General features: G+C 31.1%; 3 protein-coding genes and 1 non-coding gene across 4 annotated transcripts; 2 read left to right on the forward strand and 2 right to left on the reverse strand.

Annotated features, from left to right (window-relative positions):
• Nucleotides 1–830: 830 nt before the first annotated feature.
• Nucleotides 831–902, forward strand: TRNAN-GUU (transfer RNA asparagine (anticodon GUU)). Its single transcript has one exon. It is a non-coding gene; the product is annotated as a tRNA-Asn (tRNA).
• Nucleotides 903–3,723: 2,821 nt separating this feature from the next.
• LOC108458549 (probable beta-D-xylosidase 5) lies at nt 3,724–7,177 on the reverse strand. The gene is made up of 4 exons (XM_017757967.2): nt 6,459–7,177; nt 6,144–6,313; nt 4,685–5,547; nt 3,724–4,593 (listed from the first exon to the last, which is right to left on the reverse strand). The coding sequence occupies exons 1-4, from the start codon at nt 7,143–7,145 to the stop codon at nt 3,947–3,949; spliced, it is 2,367 nt and encodes a 788-aa protein (XP_017613456.2). The 5' UTR covers nt 7,146–7,177; the 3' UTR covers nt 3,724–3,946.
• A 7,011-nt stretch (nt 7,178–14,188) lies between these two features.
• On the forward strand, nt 14,189–16,500 carry LOC108458550 (uncharacterized). The gene is made up of 4 exons (XM_053026814.1): nt 14,189–15,285; nt 15,816–15,822; nt 15,901–16,155; nt 16,264–16,500. Exons 1-4 carry the CDS (start codon nt 14,528–14,530, stop codon nt 16,357–16,359), a joined length of 1,116 nt encoding a protein of 371 aa, XP_052882774.1. The 5' UTR covers nt 14,189–14,527; the 3' UTR covers nt 16,360–16,500.
• Nucleotides 16,501–17,971: 1,471 nt separating this feature from the next.
• LOC108460834 (ATP-dependent Clp protease proteolytic subunit-related protein 1, chloroplastic) lies at nt 17,972–21,254 on the reverse strand. Its single transcript, XM_017760507.2, has 9 exons — nt 20,858–21,254; nt 20,292–20,407; nt 19,993–20,196; nt 19,796–19,900; nt 19,595–19,657; nt 19,305–19,416; nt 18,812–18,873; nt 18,534–18,716; nt 17,972–18,282 (listed from the first exon to the last, which is right to left on the reverse strand). The coding sequence occupies exons 1-9, from the start codon at nt 21,078–21,080 to the stop codon at nt 18,196–18,198; spliced, it is 1,155 nt and encodes a 384-aa protein (XP_017615996.1). The 5' UTR covers nt 21,081–21,254; the 3' UTR covers nt 17,972–18,195.
• Nucleotides 21,255–26,272: the final 5,018 nt, after the last annotated feature.

Here is a 26,272-nt window from a genome sequence, read left to right on the forward strand (position 1 = left end):
TTTATAGGTTGGAAGAGGCTATGGGTAATTTCAAGCATACCTATAATGCGATTGTTAATAAAAATCTCAAATTTTATATAAGAAATAGATTATTTTTATAAAATAATAAGTAAAAACAAGATTAATTACTCATATATATAAAATTTTAAACTATAAATATAATTTTTTAACTGAATAATTGAGTTCATAAAACCAGATTTAATTAATTAATTAATTAATAGTATAAAACTAGAAATATGAATATCTAAACAAACTTTTGAATCAATCAATATATGGTTGATTATATTATTTTAAGTTATTTATAAGAAATATTTTATATTTATAAATAAGAAATTTTATTATGTTAAATAAATTTTGATTCCATTGAATGGTTTTTATTTCATTAAGAGGGATAATTTTATGTTGAATTGCTGTTATTTTTCATTAACAAGAAAAATTTAAAAAATTATATTACTTTAGAGTTTAGTCTTAAATATTAAATGAATATTTACCACACTTGTAATCTTTGGTTCTGTTGAATTTGAATTATTTATAAATTTATTATAATCAAATATAATATAAAACAATATATTTATAGTAATTATATATTATTTATTAATTATTATGGTACTTTTATTTTATTAAAAAAACATTATGATGAATTTATGAAGTTAAAAAAGAAAAATAAAAATTGATGAGGGAAAATATTAATTTACACAACATATTAATTAGTAAAATATTATTCTGATATATAAATTATAAAAAAATATATGTATATTCTATTTTATTAGTATTATTACATAGCCTTGAGCCATATTATATTAAATTAAATAATTAGTCTTATAAATCAAGCTGGAGTAGCTCAGTCGGTTAGAGCGTATGGCTGTTAACCATAAGGTCGGAGGTTCGACCCTCCTCTAGCGTATTTACGTTCCTATATTTTGGGTTTTGCGTTTCACGTTTTCTGGGCTGCGTTTTACCTTCTTTTCACTTTTTGGGCCATCACCCATCAACCTTTTAAATTCTTTTCAGTTTATGGGATTTTTTTTTTCATTTTTCTGCTCCCCATTTTGTATTTTTCTTCAACCAGTATTTTTCATTTATTTAAATTTGGCATAATGAGAAATTTAAGTCTTAAATTTTCATTTTTTTCTAAATTTGGCCCATATTCTTTATTTAAGTTAAATTTGACCCCAATTTTTGAAAAGAGTCTAATTGCATCATAATTTTTTTCCAAAAGAGTTGAATTGTTGTTTTTTAAACAAAAATAGTAACTAAAATGTTATTTTTTAAATATAGTAGCCGAATGATAATTCACGTATATGTCATGCTATTCTTTTTTTAAATTTTATACCTTTTTGGATTTTTAAAATTTTGATATTTTAAAAATCATTTTGATATTTTAAAATTTTTCTTAAAAATAATTCTAACAAAATAAATCTTAAACTAAAAACTATTAGAAAATCTATAAAATAATTAAAAATACAATTTTTTAAAAATATAAAAAAATTAAATATTTATAAATCTAAAAATTCTTAAATTTAAAAGTATAATACTATTAGAAAATCTATAAAATAATGAAAAATAATTTTTTTAAAAATATAAAAATTAAATATGTGTAAATCTAAAAATTCTTAAATTTAAAAATATAGAATTTTAAACTAACATTTCTTGCAAATTTTATTATTTTAAAATATCGTAAAAATTTCAAACCAAATCCTATTTGTTTTTTACGGATGATGAACACCTTCAATCACATCAGCAACTTCATGTTGTTTTACCCATATCTCAAACCCATAAAAGCCCTAATAAAATTTATGTTAATACAAGATTCAGGTTCCACTATTAGATCAATTGTTGTTGCTCGAGTTTTCAAGAAACAAAATCTATGTTTGCAACACTATTTTCATTATTGAGAATGGTAAAAACTTTTACCATCAATGACCTATCTACAGGTTTTCCTAATAATTATGAAAATAAAAAAGGATAAAAAAATAATAAAAAAGGGGCAAGAGAAAAGAGCAAAATGTTCTATTATATTATTTGAGTTTTTTTTTTTGCTAAGTTTCAATTGTTTGAAATTTGAGATTATTTTCTTTTAATTTAAACCCAGTAATTTCTTTTGTGTAACTCCAATTGTTAGATTAATTTGATTTTTGAGTAACTTTCAGCTTTAAAATTTTGAATTTTTTAAATTTATAATACAAATGTTTTTTATAACCCACCATTTCTTATCTCAAATTTTAAATCACCATTTTACTTTTAGCTATAGATAAAACATATATATATATATATATATATATATTATTTTTAATAATTTAGGAATAGGGAGTCAACGCCAATCTACATGAAAAAGAGAAAAAAAAGGTAAAGAATGATGAAAATGAAAAGACTGTAAAATAACAAAGTAAATGACAGAAAAAAAAACAAATGGGATTAAAGTGATTGGGTATTTAATGTTTTTTTCTTTTTTTAAAAGTTTAAACACTAATTTTAATAAAATTGGATGTCAAAAATTAGCTGTAAATTCCTCGATTTTCCCTTTTGTGTTGTTTTTTTACATGAATTTTATTTATTTTAAAAATATTTTAACTATAGCTTAAGGACCAAATTAACTATTAACCCTTTGACTTAAGGCGTAATGTTATTTTTTAATGGAAGTTAACAATTGAGTAACAAAAATGTAACAATTTGACAAAGTTAGATTGTATAACTTTTAGTTGAGTGATTAAAATGTAATTTTGAATAAAGTTTAGAGACAATATGCTTAAAAATTCTATTTAATCTAATTTAGTTGAATTGTTTTGTTATTAATTTGACTTTAATTAGTAATCAAAGACCGTAATTACTTATAATAAGTTTTATTAAAGGAAAGAAAAAACCTCATTTATATTAAAAGATAGAGGACTAGAATAATAATAATTTTTATTTTACTTAAATTATGCGAGAAATCAAAATTTTAGAAATAATTTTACAGTAGCTTTTCATTTAAAATTTTAATAGGAGTGACTAAAATAATCGAACTATATAATGTGAGTGCTTAAAATGATTTGAAAATTGAGTGATGTAGTTTACCAAAAGAATAAAAATACAACTAGATTATAATTTATGATACAGTGGTGTGAAAAAATAATGTAAAAAATATATTTATTAAAATCTTATATTAAAATTAATAAAGTTTTAATTGAAATGATAAAAATATTTTTGGTCATTTCTTAATTGAATAGATGTCCGCAACTCGTAACATAAACTAAATCAAAGACTTAAATAATAGTATATATATATATATATATATATATATATATATATATATATTAAATTATGAACACTCATACTATGGTTTAAGGAAAAATATATAAAATTAACACCAATGTTAAGTTGAACTCGCATTTAAAAATCTTAAATATTCCAATTTTACCCTCATTTATTTTTATTTTATTTTTGAAATTGTAATTTAATCTAATTAATTTTAGAACAAAATATATAATTATTAAAAGGCATATTATACTTTTATATAGTATGCTATATATATATAAACAGTGGAGAATCGAGGGGTTGGCGGGCCCAATCCTCCTAAAATATAAAATTGCTATTTAGGCTCTTGAGATTTTTTAAAAATTTTAAATTAGTAAAGGTAAAATTGCACTTTGACTTCCTAAAATTATAAAAATGCGATTTAATCCTTTAAAAGTTATAAATATATAAACTATAAAAAATTAAAATTCCATCCGGCCCCCTAAAAAGTTGTTCTAGCTTCGCCCGTGTATATAAATATAAAATATTTTAATTATGATAAGCATAACACGAGTACACCAACTCTTATATCTACTAAAAACAAAGCTAATATCAATATCCCTGATGATATTAGCTCAGTTACTACTCTCTTAGTATTCTAATACTTCGCAAAGCACCAGAGTTTATTCAAATACAGTACTAAAATGCAGGCTATTATAAGCTTTGCCTGCCATCAAGTAAGAGAAACTAAAGGTTCCCCACTTTCATCCCCTGCTTGCCTCACAACAAAATGGTGCCTCACTTGGTGCTCACTGGTTGTGCCTACAAAAATGGTATGTTGTCCTATAACCAGTTTCCTCTTCCCTTCAACATCCACTAAGCTCAGGTCTTTGCACACATTTAAGCTCATTGTTACATACTTGGTCTTCCCTTTCTTAACTCTAACCCTCTCGAACCCGATCAACTGCATGTTCGGTGCACCGGTGACCACTTTCGTGCTCGGTGGCTTCCAAAAGAGGAGAACTACGTGAGCTCCTTCCATTGGTCCATTGTTTTTAACTCCGATCATGAGGTTGAATTGCAGGTCATCGCAGTTTGCAACGCTTGATGCGTCGATTGCTTCGCCGTTGTTAGAGTATGGTTCGAGGAGGATGTTGTTTGGTGCTGAGTTGATTAGTATTGTGGAAGGAGCTGATATTATGAATTTTGAGAATGATGAGTAACTTAGCCCATGTCCGAATTCGTAAAGGGTTTTGCCAGTGTAGAATCGATAGGTTCGTCCAGGGAAGTTTGTGGTGGCGTTGGCTCGCATGTTCATGTCGGTCATCGGGACTTTATCGGCGTACTCTTGGGGGTACCATGTGAATGGTGACCTCCCAGCTGATCATACACCAAGGAAAATTCATTAGCGTACTGATGTATTGATGTATTTGAGGCAAAATGTAATTAAAAAAGGAATAGAAAAGCTAACCTGGATTATGGTCTCCAAATATGACCTGAGCAATGGCGTCTCCTCCTGCTTGACCCGGATACCCGACCCATAAAATGGCTCCGATTTTTCGCATGTTCCTTGCAAATGTTATATCAATAGGACCAGCAGCCATAACTACAAGGACTACTTTTCCAGTTGCTGCATTAGCAACATCAGTCACTAACTTCTCTTGATATCCTGGCAATGTCAAGTTCACTCTATCGAGCCCTTCGGCCTCGATTGATTGATCTAGCCCCACAACGAGCACCACAGCATCGGCGTTCATCGCTGTTTGAACCGCGAGATCGATAAATGTATCATTATTGCATTTCACATCCCTACACCCTACCTCATATGTAACCATTGAGACATACTTTTGCAGCCCTTGTAAAGGGCTAGTATACTGGCAAGGTACACCGGCGTAGTTACTTATCATAACCTTCGTGGCATTAGCGTTCGGTCCGATAACGGCTAAACTCTTTATGATGGTTCGAGACAGAGGAAGGACTCCGTTGTTGTCAAGTAAAACTATTCCCTGCTTAGCAGCATCGAGGGCCAACTTCTGGTGATCATCTGTACATACATCGGATGGACCGAGGTTACCGAATAGAAGCTGTTTCGGGTTTCCGTCAAAGAAACCGAGCCTCATTAAAACTATATAGTTATATATTAAAGCCTGATCAACAACAGATTCTTCTACTTTCTTCAAATTGACTGCATTCACCGTGTATTTCCCCAAATAATCCCCACAATTCATGTTTAAACCTGCTTTCAAAGCAAGGGCCACTGCATCTTCAGGTGTTGCAGTGTAATGGATGGAATTATAATAAACCTCAATTGAGTCACAGTCTGAAACAATGTATCTGCCAAAAACATTGAGAAAAATGCTACCATTAACACTTAGGCTCAGTTTTGGAAAAGAAATTGTGTTTGTTTTAAATTTATTTTTTTTGTTAAAGAGAGGCCGACTTCTTTTGAAGAAGTCTTCAAAGTGTTGACTATTTAAAGGAGACGAATTTCCTCAATGAACCTGTATTGCCCCCAGAACAAATTATGGTTTTCTCTCTCGACTCTACGAAGAGCATGAGTGCCTTGAAAAGCTGCCTATACTAGTCAAACTCCTAACCTAAAAGCATATAGGTAATCTTCAGGGGAGGGTACCACTTGATATGGTCGTACCAAAGGCAAATATCCCCCTATTTTCTTGGTAGGTGATCATGTGCTGTTCATGGTTTTTATATACGAGATGTTATGTGAATTTATCATTTTTTCAAGTAAGCTCTCAAAGCACTCATACTTTTTGCAAAGCCAAAAGACAAAATTCCAACTTCGACCTGAGGACAATACCGGTCCTCTAAACAAATGATAATTTGAATATTTCTTCGGAAAGAGTCAACCTCCATTTAATGATATTTTATTTTTTCGGGATTTCTTTATTCCGTTGAAAATAAAAATATACCCATCAAGTCCCCATTGGCCTCTAACTATGCCTTTGAGAAGGTCTGGATCAGCACAAGTAGGGATGCCATTCACCCTATTGTATGAACACATTACACTGCTCACATGTCCTTCCATAACACAGCTTTTAAATGGTGGTTGATACGTATCTTCCAAGTCCTGCTTCGTAACCTAAAAAAAAACCCCATTAATTTACGTTACTTGTACTCTTCATTTTTCTTAAAATAATCGTACCCGACATGCATTAAGACACAAAATATTGATATCCATATCGGACATACATGTTACAACACAAATTTCATGTTTATGTATATACCTTTGCATCAAAATGGAACCGATCCACGCCTTTCCAGTTGTCCACGTCATAAGCAGTGTAATGCTTACAACAACTTGAAACCTTAAGCTTGTCCCCCATGGAGCCAACTTCTTGCAATCCCCGTACGTAATTCACAGCATATTTCGAGACCACCATAGGGTCCTCCCCCGGAGTTTCTTGTCCACGACCCCATCTTGGGTCGCGGAACACATTAACATTAGGGCTCCAATATGTCAACCCGGCTAGACCAACATTGTACATGGCTCGAGCCTCAGTCGAGACAACTCGCCCCATCTCGAGCCACAACATCTCGTTGAAACTTGCGGCAGATAAAATCACCGCGGGGAAACTAGTTGCGCCAGGCACCGTGGCGTTAAACCGAGTGCCTGGACCGAGGTCCGACACACCGTGGAGGGCCTCTGACCACCACTGGTAAGCTGGCACTCCGAGCCGAGGAATGCCGGAGGCTGTGTTCACCAACTGTTGAACCTTTTCTTGGAGTCTGAGGCGAGAAACAAGATCCTTGGTTCGGTCCTGGTAAGATAAGGTCGTGTCACAAAAGGGGAACTTGCTCGTATTAGGATCATTTTTGTCGCATGCAAATGGCTGAGCTTGAGTGTTATATGGGACGAGAACTAGGAAAAATGAGAGGCATAAAGCAAAAGAAAACTGGGTTTTTAATTTCATGGCTTAATTTTGATGGTTTTAGGTCAGTTTTCATGGTGGAATATTACTACCATGCAGCTCTTTTATAGTAGTAGTTGAAGTTTCTAAAGGTTGGTCTTGTCTTTTTTCTTGGGGTTAATTGCACTAAAAGTCCCTTAGATTATGACTTTAATTTTAAATTGGTCTTTAATTTTATTATGTTAAATAAATTTTGATTCCATTGAATGATTTTTTTTTCATTAAGAGGGATGGTTTTATGTTGAATTGCTATTATTTTTCATTAAGAAAAATTTTATAAAAAATTATATTACTTTATAGTTTAGTCTTAAATATTAAATGAATATTTACCACACTTGTAATCTTTGGTTCTGTTAAATTTGAATTATTTATAAATTTATTATAATCAAATATAATATAAATTTGATAACTCAATTAATATGTTTTAAAATTTAAGGACTAATTTAAAATCAGAATCATAGTTCTGGGATGTTTGGTAAATCAATCCTTTTTTTGGCTTATTTGCCTTTTGTATATGTAGAAAAAACATGGGTTGCTTGCAATGTGAGGTATAAAACAAAAGGTTCCCCGTTTAGGAAGTAATGACTAATGAAACTAATGATATTCTGATGCTTAGAGAAAACAAAAGCATCTTTTAAACCTGCACATGGTCCACTAAATCTTTTGAATTTATAGTCCCAAATTAGGTGGGACAAAATTATACTTATTAATTAACATTCCAATCTAAATATTTTATGTAATCTTTTTCTTACTAAAAAAAACTATATTATAAATTTACATACACAATTTATACCAAATATTTATGTCGAATACATTCTCAAATACAATATAAGAATATAATGTTTTGTTGTTGATTGAGTCTTAGTTCAGTTGGTATTAGGCCTGTTCTTAACATTTTTAGGCTCTGGGCAAAACAATAAAATGATATTTTAGGTTCTTTAAAAGTTACAGAAATTTTTTTTAAATCCCTTAAAAGTTGGTAATTTTTTTTTAAAGTTAAAAAAAATTTGGACCTCTTAAAAACTGAAAAATAATATTTTAGATCATTTTCAACCTTGGGCCCTGGGTTGCCGCACCTCTAGACAACCCCCAAGGTTAGGCCTGGTTGGTATGAGTATTATTGTTAATACAGGAGGATGTGAGTTTGAATATGCTAAAACGAATTATTCTTTTATTTTATGGGTTAAGAAGGAATTATAAATAATTTTAGACATTGTGGGACAATTTTTTTTCTCTTTGTTTAAACTATAATATCCTTAAATTAATCATTATTTCTATGTTATTTCTAAAAAGGTTAACACTTTTCTCTTAAGCAATAAAAAGGTAATTAAGCACATAATGTGGTTGTTAAAAATTTTAAAGTATTCTTTAATTTTGTCATTAAATTTGTCCAACCAAGAAATTTTGATTAAGACACTCAAACAAGTATCGTTCGTCCACGTATTTTTTAATTTGGTTTGAATTTAAATTAAATAAATTTTAAATATTTTATTTAAATTTAAATATATATATTTATATATTATTATTTTTAACAATAAAATATGCTTTTGAGGGCGGGTTATACTCGAGCCCAAACTTAATTTTGTTAAAAATAAAAATCAAACCTCAACTCAACTTAACTCTACTCATGAATACTTTTATGCCATAATCTCAATTAATCTTGTGTACCCTAATCTTGGCATTCGATTTTAAAATCAATTAAACACTAAATTTATATTTGTTTGGATTAATATATTTTATAATTTCAATTAAATTCTACTGAATTAAGGAAAACAAATATCCCTTTGTAATATGTTAAAATTTTATTATTTTTTTTTCAAAAGAACACGGTATACTAATTATACTTTAAGCTATACAATAGATTAATCGATGATACTCCAAACAAGCTTACACAACCTTTTTAATCTGCACCAAGATAATATATTTAGTTAAGAAGATGCACCAAAATGCCTCTTGTTCGTCTGTCTCCATATCACATACAAATATACATTCCAAGCAAGTTCAAGTATAATAACAAGTAAAGACTTTCCTTTAAGTTTCAATATGGCCCAAACTAATTTTTACCTCCAAGTTTCCAAAGCCCTATGAATGGAGCAAAGTTGCAAAACCGACTGCCATACTTTTCTTGAAAAACTACACTAAAAAAAAATGTGATCACGTATTTCTGTAGCATCCATTAAAAAAAAACAACAAGTATCAACATAAATTTCAAAAGCAAGCAAACGATGTAGAGTGGGGAACCTATTGAGAATAACCATCCAAGCAATAAGAGAATGCTTGAGAATATGCAAAGGGAGCCATAGCAAATAGTGTCACTCCACCTGAGTTCTAGTTACCTCCCACAATTGAGAAGTACACACTTTAACATTAGCAAAATGTTGAGAAATAACAACAATCAAAGGCTTCAACTTAAGTATCCTCCGCCTTTTCCAACGAACGCATCGAAGTGGAGTCACATCCAAAAAAACTCTTACCCTTTAACATCTACAAGCCATTGTAAAAAAAAATAAAATTCAAAGCCCAAGTATTTTCACATCTACAAGAAATTTAAAAAAAAGAAGAAGAAGAAAGTAAATCGCTTACTATTAAAAAAATGATATAATCCAAGTCGTGTAGTTGTATTTATCCATCACTAGTCTGTATCCCCTTTTAGGGTTAGTTTAGTAATGCTTTCGAAAAATACTTTTGAAAAGTGCTGTAGAAAAATACTTTTGAAAAGTTTAATTTAAAATTTGAGTGTTTAGCATTACTGTCAAAAATACTTTTGAGAAATAAAATGTCCATTTTAGACATGTTATTATCAAGTAATAAATATGCATTTAAATAACATTTAAATTAGTTAATATTATTATATTTTAGTAAGAATATAAAAATTATTATAACTTGTTAATATTTTAATATATGAAATATAAATTTTAAATATTTTTAAGTAATAAATATTAATTATTTATAAAATTTAATTACAATATATAAACTATATTTTAAATATTTAAATATAACCATTAAATATTTGTAATTAATATTTTAAAATATTTTTATTTTAATTAATAATTTTAACACATTTTAATTAAACACCAAGAAAAAAAGAGAGAAAGTACCATCTTATTGGAGGGTAAAAAATAATTAAACACCAAAAGTGCTTTTGAGAGAGGAAAAGGTAAAAATTTTAGCTTCTCTTTTTCATTCCAAAAATGCTTTTTGGAGTCAGAAGTATTTTTTTTAAGCACTACTAAATAGGCCCTAAGTCTCTTAAAAGAACCAAACATTAAGAAATCTAAAAAGGAAAACATTATATATACTAAAAATAAAAAACTGAACTTATATATTAAGTAAAAATTAATTATTTATGGCTTGATGGTCAGAATTTGGGTCGCGGTAATCGCATTACTGTTAAGGATTTGTCTTCTTCTTATAATTCATAAAAAAAAACTATTTATGTCCTATATCTGTAAGTAAAGACAGAATATATATATATATATATATATATATATATTAGTTAAAATATTATTTATTTTTATACATTTGTTTGGTTTAGTTATTAGTGTAATAACATAAACGAAAACGTTTATTTAATTACATATGTATTTCAATAGCTAAACATAAAATAAAAAATTATTAGTACAAATTTAAACTTGGAATTAAAAGGATAAATAAAAGTTCTAGTTAAAAATAAGATCTTTTCAAAATAAGCAAAAAAAAATCATTCTCTTTTCCAAAAACAAGTAACGTGTGTGGTTAAAAATTAGAAATTAATTTATTGTTAACATATATACTAAACATAGTGAAAAATTAGGGTTGAGCAAAACTTGATTTGATTCATAATAATCGGAAAAATTGAATTTCAAGTTAATCTAATTGAGTTATTCGATTTTTCAAATCAACTCGAATAAGTAATTCAAATTTTGAGTTCGAATTGAGTTGAATTTTTCAATTCAAATAACTCAAATAATTCAAGTAATTTGAATAATGATTGGTGTAAATACCCTTTGGAACCTATCAATTTTGAAAATGAACAAATTGGTCACTCTCTCAACAATAATTACAAAAATAAAATAAAATAATTTTTAAAAATTAAAATATTTATAAAAATTCCAAAATTTATATTTTTAAAAATTATAAAAATAAAAAATTCTAAAGAATATATGAATAAAGTTAAAATTTAAAAAACCTTCTAAAATAATAATTTTGGAGACCTCAATAAGTTAATTAATGATTCAAGTTTATTACACTAAAGTATCTTATTTTTTCTTACTTTCCTTTGAAATTTTTTCAAATATATATGGTTTCAAATTTATGTGATCTAACATGGAATTAGTTATCTTGTAACAATATTTTAATTTGGTGTGTTTAATTTTTAATTTAACTCGAATAATTTCACTCGATTCAATTCAACTCGACTTTCATTTCAGTCGACTAGGATGAGTAAAATAGAACTCGCCAACTTGATTAACTCGAAAATTTTTTACTTGATTCGATCGAACGCTCAACCCTAAATATACAATACTCCTATTAAATGTAGCACTAAAATACTATATTTATGTAGAAAAATTAGAGCATGCACAAAGGCGATTCTAGGGGAGGCTAGCATGGGCCCCGACCTCCCTTAAAATGAAAAATTGTTATTTAGGCCCTCTAATTTTTTTTTTAAATTTTAAATTAGTAAAGGTAAAATTGTACTTTGACCCTCTAAAATTATAAAAATTTAATTTAATCCTTTAGAAATCATCAATTGTTAAATACCAATGTTTAGTAAGTGAAGGGTTTATATTTTTGCTTTTTGAAAGGTTAATTATTTCGTCACGAAAGGGACAAGTTGAATACAGCTAAATAGAAGTGTGCACTCAATGAAGGGTGCCTTTGAAGAGAAAATGGGGCACGCTTTGCCTTGTTGAGCCCACCAATATCTGCATCCAATTAGAATTTATCTGCTTCAAGCTGATTTCTGCCGTGTATTTTACTTCATTTTCTTTTACTAAGCTTAAGTCTCGGTTTTCAGTTTAAATCTTGTTTACATATAAAATAATATTGAAAGAATTTGATTTTTCTCGATTTTAAATTTAATTAAGATATAATATGATTACTTAATGTTGAAAAAGTCTCAAAAGAAAAATAGAAAAATAGACTATTATTTTGAATGACTAGATTTGGATGGAAACTATTTTTCGAAAACAATATTGTTATGCATTAGTCATCCCCGACCTGAGTCCTAAAAAGGATTCGGGTCTTTGACCCGTGACTCGGATAGGTCTTATTAGAAGATTGAGTGTGAAGCGAACCATGAGAGGACAACAAAGCGAGCTCGTGGACCTAGCTCGTGAGACAAAGCCTAGGACCTAGTCCGCAAGGCAAGGCCATAGATCCAGCTCACAGGAACCTAGGGAAGGCCTCGGTCTCAGCTCGCATACACCCAAGGAGCTCGCAAAGAGGACCGCATGCTTCGCAGACCATCCAAACACGTGTCCAGCAAGCACGGAGCCTGCCCAAAATGTCAGTCTCAGGAACAGAAAGACGGCGTGCTCTGTAGACACGTATCCAACAAACTTGGAGTTCGCAGAGAATGTCAATATTAGAGGCAGCAGAGTTAAGACAAAATAGTGGGGTCCTATCATGAGCTGTAATAGCATCTGTAATAATATGTATAAATACTTGAACACTCCTATCAATAACATACGAGAAAATATTACGCAACAAATATATATATTTTTAATGATCGAATTTTAGATATATTTTTTTATACAAGATGTATGTTGAGTGACAAATTCTGAAGGACATGTGTTACAGGCCGTACATTAAAGCTCGTGATTAAGGTACATAATAATGATTTGGACTTACTTTGATCAATTAGGATTAGCCCAGTACTTGGAAGATTTTAAGCCCGTTTGTTTGAATCTTAGTGAAACTATAAACACTTCATTAACTTGTATTTTGCCACGATAATTTTGTAATCCCAAGAATAAGATTATTGAGAGTTTAGCTTCTTTGAAACTCTATATTATAAATAAATTTGAATGTAAGCTATTGACGTAATTTAATTTGTCTATTGGATGTAAGTTAAGCACGACTATTAATAGAGCTCTTCCTCGTCTCAATTGTATCATTCATCATTTGGTAATCAAATTAAGAGCATTTGCTTAAAAAAAATTGAGTTACTAGAGAATTCTTTAGAATCTTTAACTTCGAGAGTTTAAGTTAGTTTAGGTAATTGAAGTGAATTCATCACATAAGATCACATGGTTTACTAGGCTAAAATTCAAGCCTTTAATAGAATTAGGTGTCTAATGAAAATAATATATTTGATGTAAATTCAATCATTAAATTGACCAAATAACTTGATATTTTTAAATATTACTTTCTCATTGTTTACATATTATTTAAAAAAATTGATCCACATAACTTAACATTCATAATTTCAAACTTTTTATGATATTTTAAATATTTTTTATCGATTATTTATGGAGCTAGTATCATTAAACTCAATATATTGAATTTTGTTAAAAATGTGACACTCATAATGTGGGTGAAAAATTTTTGTGCCAGACTTGGATTTATATTTTCAATCCCAAATTAGCTCGTTTAATCTATTTTACCGTTTAGAAATAATAAAAATATAAAATTTATATTAATATCTTTATAATTAGATTTAAATAAATTTTTATTATGTTTAATTGTAAAATATGTCATTTAAGCAGGTTTAGGTGTACAAGGCTTGGGCTTGGATCTAAATTTCCTTTTGAAACCCCACTTCAATTTGACATAGCCTTTGAACACCTTTAAATCAATGTTTTGTACTAGAACAAATCAATCGATTGGACTAGGAACAAGTTAGGATACTGGTCTAAAAAGTGACAAAAAATCAATTGAATTATGAATCTGTACAGACAAATTGAACAAGGAATTAATATAGGCGGATTGAACAAGGTTAAAAATTTGATTCAACCTGATTTTATAAATTTTAATATATATTTTTTAAAATAATTTATTTGATTTTACTACGGATTCGGTTCCAATACATCTACAAAAGCAGCACGGTCGTGATTCCATTGGGTTTGAATTGGACAATTTTAAGTCTGAAATTCGAGCAGCCCAGCTTTTGATCTCCATTGATGCATTGGACCCAATATAATCTTTGCTTTGTCCATTGACAGTTAAGGCTCTTGTTCATGGCGGTAAAACCAACTTTGAATCGAAACATCCAAGAACACAAATTACAGGTTCTAAATCCCTCGAAAAAGAACCCCGAAATTATAATCATCAGATTCCATTTCTTTTTGAAATCTTGATTGTTTAAAAGCTTTTAAAAACAGCTCATCGTCTTCAATGATACAACAAACAATAGCCAACGCTTCAAGTTATCACCTTCTTTTTTCTATTAGATTTAAAGAATCATGGAAAACTTGCAAGCTGGGGTTATTTTGAATCTTCTTTCAGACATGGGTGTTCAAGAAAAAACAGTTATCGATGACAATGATGGTGATTGTAAGGAACCTGCTGCATTGTTACAGATTGTATGCATAATCCCAGTGTTGTCAGAAAGTGATGATCTTTGGCCTAAACAAGGCTTTTTCATTAAAGTTTCAGATTCAACCCACGAACTGTTTGTTTCTTTGCCTCAAGAACAAGATGAAATGATTCTAAACAACGAGTTGCAGATTGGGCAGTTCATATATGTGGAGAAATTGGAGTCTGCCTATCCAGTTCCATTGCTGAAAGGGTTAAGGCTAATACCAGGGAGACAACCATTTGATAGGGATCCCAAACATCTTGTTGGCAATAACATAATGGACGCGTTTTCTCAAACATCATCGCCATTGTTGATCCAACGAAGAACTGAAAGGGCTCGATCTATAAGTCCTTGTACGGTACCCTTAAGGGACCGAAGGGCTAGTACAGGGCGTCAAAACTGTAGGACCAAGACCAATGGCCTTAATATTCAAGGTTTTGACATGGGTTATTCAAGGAAGAAACAGGATTTAAATGGTTCAGGTTGCAGTAGAAGAAGCTGGTGCGAGACTGCAAAAGGCTCCACAGTTGTGAAGCATGAGATAATCCATGTTTGCCATACTCCTAATTCTCATGTAAGTCTTCTTTTTAGTCCTTTTTCTCTCTATCAACATTGTAGTCAGGGCAAACTTGGCTATCAACTGTAAAATGTAAGATCATTGGGTCATTCATTAATAGACCCCACTGTATTCAGTAAAACTTAAAGCTTTTTCAAAATTATTTTCTCTATCCATAATACTCAAATCAAAACTTTAGTGAATGTTATTATAATTTATATAATTTCTAGGCTTAACTACAAAATTAGCCCAAACTATACTGTTTTCCTACTTAGATATTTAAAGGTGTTGTTAGGTCAAAAGTGGTATATAAACTATCAAATTCATCTCATTTTATTCAAAAAGTGTACAAAATTTAATAAAAAACATGTCATGTGTCACATTTTTATTGGCTAGTAGTGTGATCTAGGATAAATATCAACATTGAAGAGAAGCTAGCTATTTGCTTCGAGTTCTTTCATAGCCAAACATGATCTACAACATTGTTTTATCCCATAAGCTATGATGCTTGGACTCTAGGGCGAGTGAGTGTCGGATATGGATGTTCCAGATTTGAGAGTATGCTTAAATTTTCCCATGTTTTTCCTTATAATTCTTAATAGTATGCATCTAACAGATTTAAGGTTCGAATAACATTCCCCTATCCCCTTTTTATACCATATAAATAGGCCAACATATACTTCTTTTTTCTGACTTTACAGGATTCAGCATTTAGGTCTGCTGGATTTGTCAGCTTCCATGATGATAATTCAAATACCAGATTAAGAACAAAAGATGTTGGTCAATTTTCAAAACCAGTCAAAAATACAAGCAAAAGTTGGAACTCTTCATCAGCAAGAACTAGTAAGGAGCCTTTGACTGACTCAAGGAAAAAAGCTTCATCCAATAACAAAATATGGGCAGAAACTGAGATGTTATGGGATACCCTTCCTTCTTCCTTGGTCAAACTTGGGAAGGTATTCCCATTTTGCTCGAATTGAGTTTTGTTTGCCCCTATTTGACTTTCCCTGCTCTTAAAATACATATACGTACATATATATATAAATATGTATATATTTGTGCAGGAAGTACTAAGGCAAAGAGATGTCTCTTTGCTTGCTGCTGTTGATGCTTTGCAAGAAGCTGCTGCTATTGAGAGATTGCTCAAGTGCTTAAGGTAAGGAAATGTAAACTTGTAAACAGTCTTTGCTTTATTCTGAGTCCTCATTTTTCTTTAAGTATCCATATCTGATGAATATCTGCAAATGGTTTCGGGAGCACTTATACACGAGTCCAAGTAATGTACTTCTAGCTATTGAATCTGACATTCTAAAAACCATATATATATATATATATAAATGGACTGCAAATTGTGATACTTTTTCAAGGTTTCAATACTAAATTTGTAGAAAAAGGATTATAGAAGATGATGAAAGTTGAATACAAGTTTGGATTTAGCATCAAATTAATATATTTTGAGAGATATATGATGTTTATCTATTGTATGCACCTTCATTACTTTGTCTGCCATGGCAAGAACTTCACTAATTCCTTTCATTTTTCTTTCAGCAAATTTTCAGAGCTTCGGTTGGCAAAAGAAAACGATCAACAGCCTTCAATTAACAAGTTCTTTAAGCTGCACGATTACTTGACTCAGTGTAGAGGAATTGTTCAGTCATTAACACATACTAGTTCTCAGAGAATGGCTGATAGTGATTTGAATAGTCCTGGCTACACCAAGGAAGCATTAAAACTAGCTGTTGACCGATGGAGAAATGCAACCTCATGGGTTAAAGCTGCCGTGGCATCTGATCTTATCCCACTTTCTGCAGAGGGAAAGAATGAAGCAAAAGCCACGAAAAAACCAAGTCAGATTACCATGCTGAGAGGCAGTTATTCGATCACGAGGCAAAGGAACAATGGTGAATTTCACTCTGGTTTTGCAGCTGAGAAGAAAAATATACCAGAATGGGAGAAGGGAAGTACCTTGAATATAGCTAGAAATCTTGCAGACTCATTGCAAGATGAATGTAAAACATGGTTTTTAGGTTATATCGAGAATTATTTAGACGGGTTCGATAATGAACGCCTTTCAAAGGTACCTCATGGATAGGTAGCTGAATCTATGTGTCGGATCAAGAGATTGAACGACTTTTTAGATATGATGGAGGGAAGTAACGGCAAATCAACACCAGAAAGTCCAGAATTCATAGCATATGGAAGGGTGAGGAACAAAATATATGAGGTCCTTTTGAAGCATGTTGAAAGAACAGCAATGGTTTTGTCATTTCATTAACAGCAATTGAGGCTTGAATGAATGAATCATTTTTCCCCTTCAGAGCAACAACTAAGTCTTTAAATGGCCGTATCTAACACATTTTCAGAAACTTAAAAGACAAGATAATTAAACATACCCATATCAGACTCACACTTCTATGTAACATACCTTTCGACAACCTTTGGACTGCATATTAACATGTGACTTTTTATTGTTTGATTGAATCTCACTTTGTTACTTATTGCATACATGGATCTTGAAATCAGAGCTATAATTGAATAAATTCGAGCCAAATTGTTTCGGGGTCAAACTGACGGGTTTAGGGTTTCCATATTTCAATACAGAGACTCTTACTGTATTTTTATTATTTTAACTTGACAAAGAAAGGGTTCCCCAAATTATGAAATAATTTTCATTGCATATCATGTTTCATGTGATTGATTGTTGAATATAAATCTAAACAAGAATAATAATTGCATGAAATAACTAAAACAAGAGTAAAAAGATAATACGAATGCACAAATATGTCAGAATCATATATACCATGAATTATTAACATAGCAAAATTTATATGATTATATAAAACCTTATCTATGATTGCGGCACATAAAAATACATAAACACGACACAAATACACCTATTGCCAAATCTGTTTGTATGGCATGAAAGTATTGAACAAAGGGTGGACAGCACAAAGTATAGACTTCATGTTGTATGGTTATGGTATCAACCTTCTAAATCACCTGAACCCGGAAGGAGTCGCTTGTGGACCACCTGCAGCTCCTCTCCTCATTGCTTTTGATTGAGCAAGCATCTCATCATAATTCTGACCGCGAAACAAAAGAAAAATAAAAACCTTGATAAGAGGGTGACTATATGTGCATGAAATCCAACACAAATGTCCAATATGAATCTGTTCAGTTTTTTTTTTTTTAGTTTCTCTATGCATTTGAAGGTCTTGGAGGGTCATATCTCTACACTTATGTTCAATATGTGTTAGATACGAGTGTCAAACATAGTACTTCAAGAAGAATGAAGATTCAAAACAACATGGTCAAAAGTAACAAAAGACACTACCCGTTTCTCGAATGCAGCATCTCTTGAATCGATTATCTTGTCAGCAAGGCCATAGTCTATGGCTTCTTGAGCTTGGAAATATTTAGGACGCTGAACATCTTTAGCAATTTCTTCCTTGGTTTTCCCCGTGCCTTTTGCTACTAGCTCAATGTAGGACTCGGTATTTGCATCAAGTTCCTTGGCCTGAAAATAATATATGTATACGTATACATATCACAAAAGAAGCTAAAACAAGTATGCTGATAAACAAAGCATAAAGCGATAGAGAGTGAGAGCACCTTTATCCACATATCTATGACAGCCCCACTTGATCTGCTGACTTTAGGCAGATATAACTTAGCTGCAAGTTTTTAAAACATGGAAAAGGAGAACATGAACATCAATTATTATCAAACCAAAAGAACAAGGAAAAAAAGGGGCTTAAAAGTTAAATTGACCAGCAAATTCATGGCCCGCCCCTTTTGTAGTTATAACTCAGAAATTCAGAAAAATGGACTCTAAAAAGAAAACAATAGTTGCATCATTGGTACAGAGTAAAATGAAAAAAGAAAAAGAAAATGATAGGAAGCTCAAATCTTTGATCTTGCAGTCCTAAAGAAAAGCAATTAGGAAGGAGGTAAAATTCGAAATTCTGAAGAAACGATTTTAAACAAGGTAGTGAAAATCAAGTCGAGACTCATTGGTGGCTTCACCAACTGCAGGTAGAGTAAAAAAATGAAACAACATAATTTATGCTCATCTTCTAAGTTACAAAGAGAGATTGAATCATACTGGATGAATTTGGCTGTACTGCACGATAACCCTTAGCTCCTTGAGATAAAAGCATTGCTGCTTGACCATATGCCATGCCACAATTCACAGTGTACATTTCTGATTTGCAGTACTTTGGGTAAACAGATAGGACATGGAAAATGAACGAGTTAAATTTACAGTACATCCAACAGCTAAATAAGGAAAAATGACCCAAAACACTAAGAACTATATCCACATAACTATTTAACTGAACTATTTCTGGTAAATCATACTTATTAACAGTAATAATGGTTTATCATGATACTTACAGCCATGGTGTCAGCTATAGCATATGCCTCGGTTTCTGATCCAACAGTCTCCATCTTCTCATTCTATATAGATCAGAATCAATCAATCAACACGAATAGGTATGAAAACTTCCAATACATGATTCCAAGATGTCACAAAAGGATAAATGCTGCAATGAAAGGTGAGGGGACTGATAAAAGAATTAGAAACATTCTTCTGACCTGTGTCCCAGATGAATTGATGTATAAGTAAATAGGCTTTGAAGGGTTATCATAATCTAACCACATTAATTGAGCAACAATAAGTTCAGTCACTGCTGGTACAATCTACAGCAAGAAGATTAAAAAAAAAAAAAAATCAACAAATTAGATATTAGTCACCATGAAAGATTATAGGCGAGATCCGAATGGAGACTCACTGGCATGCCAAGATAACATATTCGAGCATCTAAGAGCAAAGAAGGCAAATCCGGAGGAGCAGTTCTAGGCCGTCCATATCCTCTGCCCCCTCCTCGATACATGCTTACACTCATACTATATTTAGAAGGACCTCTATCATTAATGCTCGACATACTCCACATCCCTCCATTATCCAAATAGTTTCTAGCAGATGAAATACTTTCCTGCAAAACATCGAAAAAGTTAAGTTTTAGGTTCTACATTAACACTATTTTCTTCACTGAGCTGAGATATCAACAAAGATTACAAAGGGCCAAACCTCGGTAACACTTTCGGATTGTCGACGGACGGGATTATCTTCTGTCATGAACATGTCCATTTGTGAAGGACTAAGACCATAAAGATATCCGGGAACATTTTTATAATTTTCCATCACTACAAACAATCAAACAAGACAGTAAAAGCTTTTATCTTCACTTCAAATGAATCCCATTTCAAGTTAGCTTGTAATAATTTCATAACTCAAATAACGAATTAACCATCAAAGCTGAAAGCTCCAACTAGAACTAACATAGCACCTGGTAAATTCATACATTAATTTAATCATTCCATGTTTATGACTATAGCAATATTAAAATAAATTTTAAATAACACCTCCTATGTTATTTAAACAAAAAAATAAATTAAGAAACTAGTAGTTCCCAAATCCCAAAGTCCGATAGACACGAATTGGCACTTCAAAAACCCAACCCTAAAATCCTTGCCATCTAAGTTAAAATAAAAACTCTCCACTTGGTTTCAAAAAGGAAGGATTTTTTAAAGGAAAAGCGAAACAATATTATGTTCTTAGCTTGAAACAAAAGTGGGGGAAAAAAAAAAACTAACATCCATCTTTGAGATTTTGTTCTCTGAATTGCTTGGGGATGTGGTCGATTGACTTGGCAAAGGGAGGTTTGAAGCATTTTTGAGCAGTGGGCTTTCGAGAATGGGGCTTCGTCAACAAGAAGAGCTTGGTGCCGGAGAGGAAAGACGATTTATTGGCCCCGATATTGGGAACCATCGCTTCTGGGTTTGGCGCTGTTAAAGATAAGAGCAGCGAGGCCGCCATGAGAGACGAGATGCGTGAAGCTTTAAGCAAACTGTCTGATGCTAACCAGAAAAATAAGTATTCAGGATTTTCCAGATAGAAGTAATTTTAATCACAGAGAAATTTATTTGAATAAGCGTCTCAGCCATATGAATCCCTACAATCCACTTCGATGCTGAGCCCAAATGTTATTTAGGTTTGTAATTAGGTTTTTGGATAACGGCCCACCCCCAAACTCAGCAGGATTTTGAATTAATTACACTACGCATCCCTAACTATGATCCTAATTCTAAATTGGTCTCTAAACTTTAAATAATTCTAATTACATCCAAAACTACCAAATTTATATCAATTAGGTCCTTTTATTACTAAACTCATTAATTTAGCCGTTAAATGGAACGTCTGATCTTATGTGACATAATTTAAAATGAAATTGTTAAGAAACATAAATATTATAAAAATGGATGTTGTAAAAATCTTGGTTTTGAGGTTCTCAAAACTTTTGCAGAAGCTTGATCTTTCACTTTCTCATTTTTGGTTTTACTTTATTTTTAACTTTTACTTTTAAAAGATATGCAACAATGTTTTATTTTTGTTTAAATTTTTCTCTTGTCATTTAGCGATTAAATTGATAGTTTTAATAACAAAATGACCTAATTGCTATAATCTCAATAGTTTCGAGATGTAATTAGAATGTTTTTAGGTTTAGGAACCAATTTAAAATAAAGGTAATAATTTAAGGACGTTTAGTGAAATTAACTCAAAGGTAAATTACAAGCTTAGTTATTTGCGATTTAAATTATGTTTAGATCACTTAATTTTAAAAATTATTATATAATTACTAACGTTATCAATTTATTACATTATAATTATCAAATTGTTAATTGCTAATATAATAATAATTCAACATCCGTTAACAATATATTTTTAATATTTTATTTGTTTTCCTTCCCTTCATCTCATGTGATTTTTTTTTATTTTTATGTTTTCCTTTTTATTTTTTTTTCATCTCTTTATTTGTCTCTATGATATATTAAACAACCTAAATTGTGCTAAGGTCATCAATGAACCCATTTCTATTAAGGTCAAGGTCCCAAGTGCAAACTAATCTCAAAGGAATTGGCCCTTTTTTAAGTTATTCAATGAATTGTGGCTTGTTAAATTTGTGACATTACAAGGATTTAGAGGGATTAAACAAAACCAAAATGAGTGAATTTTGGGAGAGAATTAAAAGAAAATTGTGGGTTTTTTTAATTATTTTAAAACCAAACATTTCAATCCTTGTATAGGGATCAAAATTGGAATTTAACCATTGTCATATAGTTTCAAAAAAGTGGAGGGATTAAATTGAAATTTAACTAATTTTTATCATGTCATAAAAAAATGAAAGAAATGCAATGGACAAGTGTGATAAAGGCCTTCTGATCTATTCTAATTTGGTATATCAAATTAGACTCTCTAATACACTCGAGGAACTTATTCTCAAGTAATTTAAGTATCTTTTATATGTTTTTGTCGATTTTTAGCTTCAAGCATTAGTAAACGTTTCTGCTTAGTTTTGCCCCTTTTAAAACTCAAATTGGCCAAATGATTCCATGGGAAACCTAATGATGTGATTGAGTTAATGTAGGGAGATGATAATGGTCCGATCTCGAGGAAAACATCATTCAAAGTGGGTGTCACGACATTAAAGCCATGGAAGTCACAACATTCAGACCTTTCACCTTAAGGATGCAAAACTTCAACACAAAATCAACATGGAACATACTATCGTGGGAGGCGTGATACCGAGGGATGGATGTTGTGATACCAAGCCAATGTCGCAATACCAAGCCTCTGAAGTCATATTATCCTTGACGGTGTTAAAGTGAAGAAATTAAGACCGACCAACTCTAATGATGTTGCTACACCGACCAGTAGGCGTTGTGACACTGAGACTCCTAAGATCCACACAATCATTACTGTTTAAGGTGTCACGACACCAAAGCTTGGGTGTTGTGACACCGCTACCTGATAGAGAGAAATTAGTTGTAAGGGTAGTATTTTGTCCAACACCATACCCAATCAAAACACAACTTTTAGGGGCATTATGGTTAACATTTTTTTAATGCAATCAGATGAAAGCAATTTTTGGTTGAGAACTAGTAGAGAACTTTTGTCTTTACTTTCTTTCATCCTTTAAGCTTTTTAGTTAGTCTTCTTTATTTTTTCTAAGGTTTAGTCTATAGCTTTTCTGGTTTTAGTTGTTTTAGTTGGTAGTTAGTTTCAACTGTAGCTTTGTCTAAATTGCAATTTAGTACTTAAAAATCTCTTTGTATTTTGATTTTAATCCATAGCTTTTAATATAGCTCAACTCCATTTTCTTTTCATAGTTAAAAATTTGAACTTTGTTGGTATTTTTCATCTCCATTGTTGCTACAATCATCTTCTTCAAACAACCATCACTAAACATAAGCTTTCTTTAATCCAATTTTTTGTGCTTATTTAAATGTATGCTTTGAATATATGTTGGATTGTTGTTGAAAATGATGTTAAGTAATTAAATCTTAGGTAGTTGGTTGATGGAATTGTTGCTTGGTTAGTTTTTTGGTATAGGAACTAAATCATAAAAAAACTAGACTAAATTGAATAAACTTCACAACTTAGAATTGATGCATTTAGGTGAATATTTAGATAGGTGAGACCGAGAGGAGATCCTATTGAGCACCAATTTGATTGTCCCAGGTTAGTTTGGTGAGGTCGAAAGAAAAATCAAACTAAATCATCTAATTTGGTAAAATTGTGACCGAGAGATAATATTGAGCAAATTAGAAGTTTAAGCTTTTTAAATCCCTAATTCAAAGACTAATCAACAACATGGAAGTGAACCAACCATTTTTTTTATTGAACTTTTAATTCATTAATTTTGATTATTTTACAATTTGGTCTTTTTTAGTGTTCGTAGCCTATTAGTGTAATTTACCATTGATTATGAATTGTTATAATATAGCCCTTAGCGAGTAATTAGTTAGACTTGTAGCACCCTCGCCCGACTTGATCACCGGATACGACTTGCAAGATGCTACAATCATTGCTGGAGCAACCTAAGACAATTTGAAAACATCCAACTAATCACAAATGCAAACAAGTATAATTCATATTCTAATACATATTACAATAACTATTTGTTGCACACGAGATTACAAAAGCTCTTTTGTTAAACCGTACATGAATTAAGACCAAATTATAAAGGTTTAAAAATTTAGAGCCAACATCGTGCCTTCAACAATTCCATGTTGTGATGACGCCAACCAATATGTCACATTGTGACTTCATACCTTTCATCATTGCGACGAGGGATGTTGGTCCTCAAAATATGCCCCCTATTTTTGGTAAAAATGAACCATTTGTTTCCAATTCAAGACATGTACTCCCACTTATTTGACTCAAACCATATTATACCATTATCACCAAAATAAATCCATGCCATTTCATGTTAACAAGTCACCAAACCAATTCCAACTAAATCTAATTTTATCATGATCTCGATATATTCAAAACCAAACATGACATTTCATACATTCAAATACCAATTTCATCTATTCCAAATCTACCAAAACATGTCATTCCACTTCATTACATTCAAATTTGCACATATTACTTCTCAATGGCTTATAGGCCTTAAACATGAACATCAACAATCAAGAATATTTCACATGTTACAAGTATACTTCTAGATACCAATTTCCAAATGCATATTCATCTCATTCATTCATTAACCAAGCTATCATTTGTACCTCAATCTATGCCACTCTACATGCCAAACATATATTTATAAATCATCTCTTACTTTAGCATAAATCATAACCAAAACCAAATATGTATCAAATCACAAAGGCAATACATTACACAAAATAACTATGTCATACTTGCTGTGTAGAAGATACTTTCACATGTTAAGGTACATACCAACACACTTATAGACATGTCACAAGCTTAGACTCAAAATGATCATATAACTAATGATTCGGTGATAGTGTAATCTTTGAGATGATCCAACTTTACGAGTTCCTCAAAGAAAGGAAAACAAACAAGGTAAGTATATAGGATGCTTAGTAAGTTCATATGTATAATACAAGACATACTTAGTTTTTTATCTAAACATTATAATCAATCTTAGCTTGGCACAACTTTGGCTAGACATGGCAATTTAAACACCAACAAAGTGAGCATAAACTCACAATCAAGATCATGTAGTCTTATAATCACTTAACATGCCAATTCTTGTCACATTTAAGTAACTTGTCTCATAATTACACACAATCAAGGAATAGCACAATTACTTATATATCAAATACATTATTTCAATCAATTTCTCATGATCAATTCATTTAATGATTTTCAATTTGGATGTTAAAGTTTATTTCACTCCATTTCAATTTCTCAATTTCAGATAAATCGTTTAGCCCGATGAACCCTTGTAAACGGGCTTAACTAAACAAGAAACACTGACATACATAAAAGAAGCATTAAGGATTTAAGTTTAGAAACTCACCAGCAAAGAAACTTTAGAGGTTTCTTAAATTTTCTTCCCTTTTCTTTAATCAAAAGATACAAAAGAGTTAGGAAAATTACCAGTTTACTAAATTCTCAACCTCAAAAGCTAATACTTTAGTTTTTCTTTTCATACAGACCGCTCCTTAATTTTTCTCTCTTACAAAACAAACCAGAGAAGAAGATAGAAAATGAATACAAGAAATGAGAGAGTGTTCCTCGGAGAATGGCATTTATTTCTTTTATAACCTTCCTGCAGTTGTATACTAAAACCAATTCATCAGTTTCAAAATTAATGTCCCTCATCATAATGTTTTCCACTAAAGGAAATAGTTAGTTTTAAAGTAAATAGACTAATAATGGAAATCTAACCATTTGCTAAATTAATTAGTAAGATTCACGTAATTACACTAGAACCCTCATAAGTAGGAAGTTTTACATTTTGATACCTAGAATTACTGTTGTACTTATCATTTACCATTTCCAGGTGTGATAGATTGACTTTGTCGAGAAATATTTCTCGAAGGCTTCAACCAGACACTTAATGTAACACCCCAAGTTTTTAATTTTTGAGTGCTAAAAATTTGTCAAGTCAATTGATTTAGTTCAATGGTTAGGTGATATAGTTCTGTGCTTGAAGTTTTGTGTTCGATTTCCTTCCCTTAGAAATTTTTCATTAT

Source organism: Gossypium arboreum, chromosome 4 (genome assembly GCF_025698485.1).
Source record: "Gossypium arboreum isolate Shixiya-1 chromosome 4, ASM2569848v2, whole genome shotgun sequence".
Lineage (NCBI taxonomy): Eukaryota > Viridiplantae > Streptophyta > Magnoliopsida > Malvales > Malvaceae > Gossypium > Gossypium arboreum.

Bases quoted from the DNA above. Each gene is read 5' to 3' on its own strand.
- LOC108458549 (XM_017757967.2), bottom strand. From the start codon at position 7,145: ATGAAATTAAAAACCCAGTTTTCTTTTGCTTTATGCCTCTCATTTTTC. The intron at 6,314-6,458 runs GTATATACATAA...GTTTTTTTTTAG, and splicing joins GGTTCCATTTTGATGCAAAG to GTTACGAAGCAGGACTTGGA. The intron at 4,594-4,684 runs GTTAGCTTTTCT...GTGTATGATCAG, and splicing joins ATTTGGAGACCATAATCCAG to CTGGGAGGTCACCATTCACA.
- LOC108458550 (XM_053026814.1), top strand. From the start codon at position 14,528: ATGGAAAACTTGCAAGCTGGGGTTATTTTGAATCTTCTTTCAGACATG. The intron at 16,156-16,263 runs GTATTCCCATTT...ATATTTGTGCAG, and splicing joins CCTTGGTCAAACTTGGGAAG to GAAGTACTAAGGCAAAGAGA.
- LOC108460834 (XM_017760507.2), bottom strand. From the start codon at position 21,080: ATGGCGGCCTCGCTGCTCTTATCTTTAACAGCGCCAAACCCAGAAGCG. The intron at 20,408-20,857 runs GTTAGTTTTTTT...GATTGTTTGTAG, and splicing joins ACAAAATCTCAAAGATGGAT to TGATGGAAAATTATAAAAAT. The intron at 19,658-19,795 runs GTCAGAAGAATG...TGATCTATATAG, and splicing joins TCAATTCATCTGGGACACAG to AATGAGAAGATGGAGACTGT.